Source organism: Dendropsophus ebraccatus, chromosome 4 (assembly GCF_027789765.1).
Source record: "Dendropsophus ebraccatus isolate aDenEbr1 chromosome 4, aDenEbr1.pat, whole genome shotgun sequence".
In the NCBI taxonomy this organism is placed as follows: Eukaryota; Metazoa; Chordata; class Amphibia; order Anura; family Hylidae; genus Dendropsophus; species Dendropsophus ebraccatus.
In genome coordinates this window covers 109,991,123-110,001,607 of record NC_091457.1, presented here as the reverse complement: position 1 = coordinate 110,001,607, position 10,485 = coordinate 109,991,123, and the positions used below count along the sequence as shown (strand labels likewise).

The following is a 10,485-nucleotide window of genomic DNA, read 5'->3' as shown; positions in this document are numbered from 1 at the left end:
AGAAAAATGCTTTTATTCTGTGGAGCAAGATGTCAAAGAGGCTTTTCCAAGCTCCTGACTAGCTGCAAGCTTCCTCTCTCCTCCCCCTCCCTGCTTCATTGACACCTGGAAGCTGAGTCCCAAGCAGGGTCAGGTATGGAAGAAGAGGGTATGAATGAGGAGGTGTTACAGCCAGGTGCATTTCAGGAGCTTGGGAACGCCTCTCTGACTCCTTCTACCAGATCACAAAAGCATTTTCCTGTGGTCTGATACCACACCGGGATATATGAAAGGTACCATGTGTCTCCCTGATCTAACAGCTATTAAACAGTGTCAGCAGTTTGAAAACTAAATTTCAGCAGGCAGATTCCCTTTAAAGGGTTACTCTGGAGAATGACCAAACAATATTGGATATAGCAGGGCTGTGACACAGTGATATACAGAGCAGGGTCCCATTTCTCCCTATTTACTGTATATTCTGGGGATGCCTGACACCATCGCAGTGTGTGGCCATATTCATTATGCGGATTTGACTTATGGTATTTTGGTCAGTTTTTTAGCCAAGAAAGAAGGACAAATGTCCAACCAATGAATGAAGTGGCAGTGTGCATGTATGGCCCACTCTCCATTCATTCTCTATGGGGCTTCTAGACATATTCAGAAGCCCATTCCAGAATAAACCGCATGTGCATGGTGCACTCCATTTGTTTTTGGGCTCGGGAGGGAAGTCCTAGCAGGTGGACCTTCCTAAATGTGTTATGCTACGTTTACACAGCGCGATAATTCGCCCAATTGATCGCTTAACAATTTTTAAGCAACGATTTGGTTTTTGTAACGATCAGCGTTTAGACGACTAAATCGTTAGAAAAATTGTTAGAAAAATCGTTAGAATGATCATTAAAAAAATCGTTATTGCAATTGTTCTTTTTAAGATCGCTTTAGCCCATGTCACACATAGGGTGAATCTTTGAAAGACTGTTTACATCTACAAATTTTTAGCGAATGGCCAACGACAATTTGAGAATATGTTGAAAGATCACAATGAACGATTTCTTGCTCGTCGCTTGATCGTTCGCTGTGTTTACACAGAACGATTATCGCTCAGATGCGATCGTTATCGCGAAAACTCGAACGATAATCGTTCCGTGTAAACGCACTATAAGTTAAATGCTCTCCTGTGGGTAGAAGACAAAGTCTGACCATGAGAATACCCCTTTAACCCCTTAGCGACCCATGACGTATCTGATACGTCATGGTGCCGCGGGGGGTGTTCAGAGCGGGGTCCCGCCGGGACCCCGCTCTGAACCGCGCTAATCCCGGCTGACACGTGCAGCCGGGCAGTGCCTCTGTTAGCCGGCGCGGGTCCCGTTGCCGCGCCGGCTAATTAAGCACTTCAATGCAGCTGTCAAACCTGACAGCTGCATTGAAGTGCTTTATGCACACTATCCCTGGTGTCTAGTGGGTCGGATCTCCCCCCCGCGATGCGATCGCGGGGGGGAGATCCGTTCTTCTGCCCGTGCCGGGCCTCAGCGTCGGAATGACACTGATCCCGGCTCGGCAATAGATTGCTATGGCCTGCAGCAGGCCATAGTAATCTATGACCGATCTAATCGATCTTTGCTGTGTATATACACAGCATTGATCTCTATGAGAGATCAGTGCTATGTATATACAAGCCCCCCAGGGGGGCTTCTAGTCCATGTAAAAAAAAAAGTAAAAAAGTGTTTTTATTAATAAAAAAATCCCCTCCCCTAATAAAAGTCCAAATCACCCCCCTTTTCCCATTTTATAAATTAATAAATAAACAAATAAATAAACATATTTAGTATCGCCGCACACGTAATCGCCCGAACTATTAATTAATCACATTCCTGATCTCGCACGGTAAACGGCGTCAGCGCAAAAAAATTCCAAAGTGCAAAATTGCGCATTTTTGGTCGCATCAAATCCAGAAAAAATGTAATAAAAAGTGATCAAAAAGTCGTATATGCGCAATCAAGGTACCGATAGAAAGAACACATCATGGCGCAAAAAATGACACCTGACACAGCCCCATAGACCAAAGGATAAAAGCGCTATAAGCCTGGGAATGGAGCGATTTTAAGGAACATGTATTTGTTAACAATGGTTTGATTTTTTTAAAAAGCCATCAGATACAATAAAAGTTATACATGTTATATATCGTTGTAATCGTAACGACTTGAGGAACATGCATAACAAGTCAGTTTTACCATAGGGCGAACGGCGTAAATGCAAAACTCCCCGAAATCAAAACAAATTCGTTTTTGTTTTCAATTTGACAGCGCAAATGATTTTTTTCCGGTTTCACAGCATATTTTATGGAAAAATAATGCCGGTCATTGCAAAGTACAATTGGTTTCGCAAAAAATAAGCACTCACATAAGTCTCTCGGTGAAAAAATGCAAGCGCTATGGACTTTTAAACATAAAATGGAAAAAGCAAAAGCGCAAAAACGAAAATTGGCTTTGACCTTAAGGGGTTAAAAAACTTTCAACAGATTTGTGCCGCTCACTCCACAGCAGCCACTACTAAGCCTCTGACTAATAACAACAATGTTTCCATTCATTGACAGCAAGTAAATATTTTGAAATTTTGAGGGACTAACATAAATTCTTCTGGAACGTGATCAATCAGTAAACAGTACAGTTCCCGTCCAGATCCCTAGCAGGTGCCTGCCGTGCTGATATGTGTCCAGCAGAGGGCGCTGCTCCTTCGCATTCCATAAAGGGGGTGGGCGGAGTCTTCACCCACGTGTTGGGCATTTAATTTAAAGAGACAACAGCCTCGGAGACAGTAATGAAACTGACAGCCGACTGCTTCCAAGTGGAAGAAGGTTCAGCATCTCAAGGAGGAGGAGGAGTGCGCCGAGGACCAGAGCATCAGCCACAAGTCCCAAGTGCCCTTGAAGTTTAGTAGAGGAATTGATGCAGGACCACAGTCACCTCCACTTCTTATAACAGAGTATATAATCTCCTATCATCATCTAATGCACAGTAATATATATATCTAGTCAATGGCAGAGACCTAGAGCTGCTGGGCTGATACAGTTATTGGACTGATCTGAAGAAGAGTCTGAGGGTGGAGTGCAGCCTGACATCAAAGCTGTAGGAGTCGTTCCATAGGCATGTGAGGATAGGAAATATAATTATACACTGCATCAGGGGGCAGGGAGGAAGAAGCATCAGTCCTGGAGACTAACCCCAAAGATGCTGACACCTGTCCTTAGAGCTGAGGAGGGTCTTCTAGCAGCTTGATCAGCAGCAGGGTGCAGACTCTGGGGGGGTGACCTTGGGCACAGACTATGCAGGGTTGAGGGGAGCTGAGCAGCCTTTCCCATACTACTCATCACTCCTATTGTTCCTGTCATGCAGAACAAGGGAATCACATTCATTGTGTTCCTGGAATGGATTGTCTCAGTGCACACAGATTCAGGTAAGTCCTACTCAAAGAAGGGGATGGAGGTCACATGACTAGCAGGAAGATAGAGGTATGGGAGGGGGGGTGGTGGTCCAACTCTCATCCTAAACTCACTGTACTCTCCTGCAAATAAAGCAATTGTATGATCTTTGGTGTTATTGTATATTACTGTAGGTCCTCTGGAAACATGGAGAATGGAGGCTATTGACAATGTAAATGTTATGGTATATGATATATCATTATTATGATGGATAGATGATCTATTCTCACCTAGTGACAGCAGCACAGCTAAAACGTGGCACAAGGTGGTAGAAAATACGAGGACGTGCTGCATAGAATGCTTTCTAGTTACTGATGGTCATGTAGATTTGTGGGGAAAAAATGCACTAGCAAAATTAAACTTAAATTATTAAAACGGACGCAAAGTTCTCCAATGAAACCTTGTTTTAAACCAGTAAATTTTTTAAAAAAAATGGTCCAGCTATGTGTCAGGTGTAGGGCATCCTTTATGTGAGACTATACTCCTAGATATATCAGTAAGGGTTTATATGCATCCAGATATTACATTTGGAAAAACACCCAGCTGCTGTAGAACCTCTTGGGCTCAACCGCTGTCAGTAATGTGTATGTTATAGCTGATTGTTACCAGGCAGACTGCTTCCCTGAGAGCTGTCTGTGTGGGGGATAGCTGTCTAGTCAGGGTGGAAACATTCAGTACTCTCTAGCGTACTGGTTAGAATTCTGTTTTCCATCGATGCACTGGGATCTTTGGTGTCATTTTACTCTGGGTTGGTTGTAAGAGCCGGGAAAAAGTGACACATGATCAATACTGCAGATTATTATAGAACATTACATAGCCTGGACGCTCCCAGATATCATGTAAAGCCATGTGTATTGATAATTTCTTTCTGTGCCTGCTTGAATTCAATATTTCAGGTTCATTAAAGGGGTAGTTCACCAAGAAAAAAATTTCTTTCAAATCAACAATCGCCAAAATTTGTAATACTTCTATTAAAAAAAACTCAAGTCTTATCAGCTGCTACACGTCCTGCAGGAAGTGGTGTATTCTTCCCAATCTGACACAGTGTTCTCTGCTGCCACCTCTGTCCATGACAGGTACTGTCCAGAGCAGTAGCAAATCCCCAAAGAAAATATCTCCTGCTTTCCAAACTGGAAAGAATACCACTTCCTGCAGGACATACAGTAGCTGATAAGTACTGAAAGACTTTAGATTTTTAATTGAAGTAAATTACAGATCTCTGGCACTTTCTGGCATCAGTTGATTTGCAAGAATTTTTTATATTTTTTTTGCTGAACTACCCCTTTAAATATTCTGAATAATCTATGCCTAATACATTTCCTTTAAGCATGACCTGAGAGGTTTTGTGTTAAGAGGGTTAATGCCCACCATAATTATTTAGTGAGAGGAAGATTGTGTCAAGAACAGGTTCTGTGATCTAAGGATTATTATTTTACATCAGGTTTTGCATAGTAACATGCTTCATACAGAGAACTATGGGATATTGAATTCCAGGTATTATCCGGTGTGGGAAACATGATCAGATTTATTATAAGCCATTACCTATACGACCAACAGTGCACTCAATATCCTGCAGGTTATTATTGGAAACAATCAGCAAGCTTTTAGACAAACACACTGCTAACAAATTAGCTTAGCTTTAAAATGGGGGGGGGGGGGGGGGGTAGTTTTTCATACATTACATGACTGCACAGAGGCTGGTGAAGAGACAATGGCTCAGGTTTATTTGTCTTTCAGATACAGAAATTGTCTGATTTGCCACAGCAACCAATCACAGATCGGCTTTAATTTTACCAGGGCAAATTTAGACATAAAAACTGAACTGTGGTTGGATGCTCTGGGCACATTAGATCGGTTTTTGTTCTGGGACGTAAAAAAATGCAAATCACCAAAGAAAACTCTACAGACACTGAACCAGCAGGGGGTTCTGGGATATTTGTGCAGCTTGCAGAATTGTGAATGCAGCTCTGGAGTATAATGATGAGCATACCCATTAGATTGTCAGCCATTTCTTGTTGCGAGAAAGAAGAACTGGGCACTCTGAAGCTGCCAAAGTTGTCTGGTAGCAATTTCTTTCCCATTCTACTATTAAATGGGTAAAAAAAAATCATATCAACTTCTCACATGAACTGTCCAGAGCAGGAGAGGTTTTCTATGGGATTTGCTACTGCTCTGGTCAGTTCCTGACATGGACAGAGGTGGCAGCAGAGAGCACTGTGTCAGACTGGGAAGAATACGCCACTGCAGGACATACAGCAGCTGATAAGTACTGGAAGACTTTAGATATTTAAATAGAAGAAAATTACAAATCTATAGGACTTTCTAACACCAGTTCATTTGGAATAATTGTTTTTTTTTCACCAGAGTATTCTTTTACGGGGTATACCCTGAGCCAAGTATGCATTTCTCTGAGGACAGGAGGCAACCAAACAAGCATTAGGCTGACCACTATTGAAGGTGTATGGCCACCTTAATACGGGCTGTACTTCAGAATAAGTACAGTATAAGTAGTGTAATATATAATATGACATTACAAGCAGAGTAGCGAGTGCTTGTGGGTATTAAGTGAATTCTGTAGTATAACACAGGCTTTAAATGAGGATTATGACAAGATATGTAATGTATGTACATAGCGACTCCACTTGCACAATAGTGAGTGCAGCTCCGGAATATAATACTGGCAGTAACTCAAGTTCACTAGGATAAGTAATGTATGTATACTGAGATTGCACCAGCAGAATAGTGAGTGCAGCTCTGGAGTGTAACATGCTATGTAACTCAGGATCAGTACAGGATAAGTAATGTATGTATACTGTGAGTGCACCAGCAGAATGGTGAGCTTTCTTCTAGAGTATAATAAAGACTGTAACTCAGGATCATTACAGGATAAGGAAAGTACTGCATGTACACAGTGACACCACTGGTGGAAGAGTGAATTCACCTCCTGAGGCATAATACAGACTCAGGATCATTACAAGTAAAGTACAGCATCAGTGGGGTAGCTACCATAGAGGCAGGGTAGGCAGTTGCTATGGGGCCCTTGCAGGAGGGGGGCCCGGGGGAGAAGGTAAAAGCATCTGTCCTTCTGCTTAACCCCTTATGTACTACAGTGTGTAAGTGACCCAATGTTTATTTACATGCTGCAACACAAAAAAAAAAAAAGTTAACAAGCAGAAGAGAGAGATCTCTGCTTCACTGATTGATAACCCCTGACCTTTGTGGATGCAGCAATCAAGTAGAAAAATGTGCAGAGCTTCGAGCAGAGGTCAGGGGTTATCAGTGCACAAGCAGTAAGGCATATATGAGCAGTGCTTTGTGTTGTGTGTAGGGGAGGGGGAGCCCCTTAAAATTTTTTACTATGGGGCCCCGTGAATCCTAGCTACGCCCTGTACAGCATGTACATGGTGACACCACTAGAAGAAGAGTGAGTTCACCTCTAAGGCATAATCCAGGCTGTAACTCAGAATCAGTACAGTACTGTAGTATCAGTAATACATGTAGACAGTGACTCCATAGACAGTTTCTACATAGATTTATGGTTCAGTTGCAACGTATGATACACAGCTCCAGGCATTGCAGCAGGTTATAAACTTTAATAGCTGTTACCGAATCCTGGCAATAGGACCCTGATTATACGGAATTGGCCTCCAATAAATTCTTTTCAGCTCACACATATTTGTTGGACGGCATATTGAAAGCTTGGAAGATGATGATAGATCTGGCTGGCTCTGTTCAAATAAGGGATTGATTAGTAAGATGTAACAGCGATCGAGGGCCTTAATTTATACATTGCTTTTTATGGGACCAGTTTAAAGCGTCAGAACACTTAAAATAACATGACTATAAGAGTGCAGCATTGTTATGGAGGAGCGGCTGATATCAGTTACACCAATGATGGAAATGTCTCTAGATGTTCTCAGCGCTGAGGATTTATAAAGTGGTAATAATAGGGGAAGGGAAGATTGTAAACTTCCTGTCACTCATCATCTACATGAAAAACAATCATGTCAGCATCTCCCCTTCTGGAATGATTGATGGCTGATAACAGGGAACAAGGGAACAAAATACTGCGTTCATGTACATTGCCCACGAGAACAAAACAGAGTATAGGTTTGGAAATATATGGAGTTATCTAAGCCCATAAGAATTGTTAGCAAAAATATGATGATCAAATAAAATTATAAACATTCATTCTAATAAGTGGCCCATCTGAAAGAGCCCTAAGGCTACACTCACACGTCCGTAGTGCAGCCTGTGACCGCGACTGCACTACAAATGTCCATCTGTAATGCTCCGTGCTTCATTGCACTACATTCGCACTTCATAAGCATAGCGATCAGTGCCGCAAATTACGGATCACGGCACCGTACACACATACGGACATGTGAATGGGGCCTTTAAATAGCATTGGTCCTAGGTTCTATCCGCAATTGCAGACAGAACAACGGATGTGTGAATGTGGCCCAAGAGCTACCCTACGGTCATAGAGAGAAAGGAACTGCCGCACCTCACACCTATGGCTGACACCAATGCCTCTCGGCTACATTTAAAAAAACAACGCCAGGATGTTAGTATATAAATTGATCAAACCATATTGCCTCATGTACCACGTGCAGGTCCCCTGGACCACAAGTCCCAAGAGTTACCCTGACCTTGACATTCACGCAGGGGGCTGTCTGCACAACAAATGTGCATGCCTTGTAGGTAGATCATTGCTAGACTTCTCTGGTTGTGGCTTATTTCTCTTCTGATAAAGAAGTGATCAAGATGAGTCCCAACTGGCCAATCCCATTGTCTCCATTATTTGCCACTGGAGAAAAGTTGGGAGGCCCTCAAATTGGCAGTTGTGGCCCTCATTAATCTAAGGTATACAAGTGCTTTTTTCTACCAATCCCATGCTGCTTGTGTGCCCACCCTTCTCTCATCCCCCGCCAGTCTCTTTTCAGCTGGCTTCAAAAATTTTATGCCAACATGATGTGACTGCTGAAGCTGATTACTGCCCTTAGCAAGTGTCGACAAATTACTGCTACAGCCACTTAGCAGTGAGGGACCAGAGGACTGTCAGCATAGAAGTGGCAGGGAATTAGTGACATGAGTATTATGCTTGGAATAAGGGACATGTCACATACTCTTGGTATTTGAAATGCACACAAAAAGTATGTGCCTCAGTTTACACTGAACTGTGGCATATATTCCACGTATAAAACAATTGGCATGTATTGCGCATAATACACCCCAAAGTATTTGCCAAAAATCTGTTCCCCAATATACTACTATACGTTCACCAAGGGTGACCCTGAGCTGGAACATTTGTTTAGAGACAGAACATCCTCAATATACAGTGTTCCAGAACTGACAGTGACTGACTGGACTCCATGATATCAGTACTATGTGTGCTCCCTAACCCATCACACAGGTGCTGAGCCAGATGTTACAATCTAGGAGATCTGCTGGCTGTAGCCAGAATAGATTTCTTCATGTTCTGTAGTCTATCAAAATGATAATATCTGGACCTGTATAACTCCTCCACTGAACTGACCTGTACGAGTTCTCTCCATATAATCTAACCAGGGTTACCACTATTCACAACAGAGAATACACCGCACTTGTCGTAAGCATTCTTATAATATACTGAGTACTCCCATATGGACTATAAAGATATCTTTATACAGGGGTAGAAAATATCTTTTCTGTGTCCTGATGCTTCAGAATTAAATGGATCTCTTTCGAGAGACTTGTCCTATATCTCGGACTCCACTAATCAGGATGTGGTGTATTCTTTCCAGTCTGACACAGTGCTCTCTACTGCCACCTCTGTCCATGACAGAAACTGCCCAGAGCAGTAGCAAATCCCCTAGAAAACCTTTCCTGCTTTTGACAGTTCCTGTCATGGACAGAGGTGGCAGCAGAGAGCCCTGTGTCAGACACACTACTTCCTGCAGAACATACAGCAGACTGAAAGACTTTTTAAATTTTTAAATAAAAGGAAATTACAAATCTGTATAACTTTCTGACACCAGTTCATTTGGAAAAAAAATTTCTCCTGAGAACCCCTCTAAGACAATGTTTCCACATATGCATTTGGACTGCGATCTGAACACCATAACCCCCCTCCAGTTCTCCTCAAAATCAGCAGCAAAATGTTGCCAGGATTATGGGCAACATTGCAGGGCTAATGGAGTAAAAACTGGGGGTGAGTTTTTGGATCACAGTCCTAACGCATATGTGGAAACACAACCTAAGGGTGCGTTCACACCTACAGGTTCTGCAGCAGATTTGATGCTGTGTTCAGTTATTTAAATGAAATCTGCTGCGGATCCGCAGCAGAAAATACGCTGCGGATGCGGTAAGTGTGAAGGGGGTTTGTGGAGTGAAATGATTGTTGAGCTATCCTCAGGACCACATCTGATCGGCCATTTGGGAGAGCTTGGTGCCCGCACTTCACAGTAAACAGGCACCAAAACTGTGCATTGTTCATGGTGTAGTGGTGTGCCACATTCCTATAGCTCAGCTCCTGAACAGATGATCTGTAAGTACTGCTGGGACATTGATGGACTCATCACAGTATTTATAGTTTTTACACACTTTTTTTCCCCATTAATTAGTGTGATGTCACCAGCTGGGTAATATGTGGTTAATGCAGCAGCGGGCTCCCAGGCTTATCCAGTGTTAGGAGACAGGATACTGGCTAATTACTGGAGAATGGATCCGGTTCAGCGGCTGCAGTCAGGGAATCAGTGTATGCAACAGCAGCTCCAAAAGAGATAAGGCCGCTTCCCCAGTCATCAGCATTTTATGAATTATTGAAGATCTGTGCTGGTATCTGAGGTCGTTCAGCTGTCTCAGAGCTGGCAGGATGATGACCCATCACTATGGGCCAACTCCATAATTCTAACAACTATTTAATCCTTGCATTAGTAATCAGATTGGAAGCTCCGTGCACTACATAGCGTACACTAAATTACTAAATAATTACACATAATTACTGAATATCACTACTGTATAGAGCAGGACTCCTGTATGGGTCC

At 42.7% G+C, this 10,485-nt stretch overlaps 1 protein-coding gene across 1 annotated transcript in view; it reads left to right on the top strand.

The window, feature by feature from the left end:
- The first annotated feature begins 2,791 nt into the window (after positions 1–2,791).
- LOC138789870 (netrin-4-like) overlaps positions 2,792–10,485 on the top strand; it is a 38,527-nt gene continuing 30,833 nt past the window's right edge. The window contains exon 1 of the mRNA XM_069968729.1: positions 2,792–3,432. Coding sequence (XP_069824830.1) covers positions 3,366–3,432 — 67 coding nt within the window. The 5' untranslated portion in view covers positions 2,792–3,365. The remainder of the gene's footprint in view (positions 3,433–10,485) is intronic.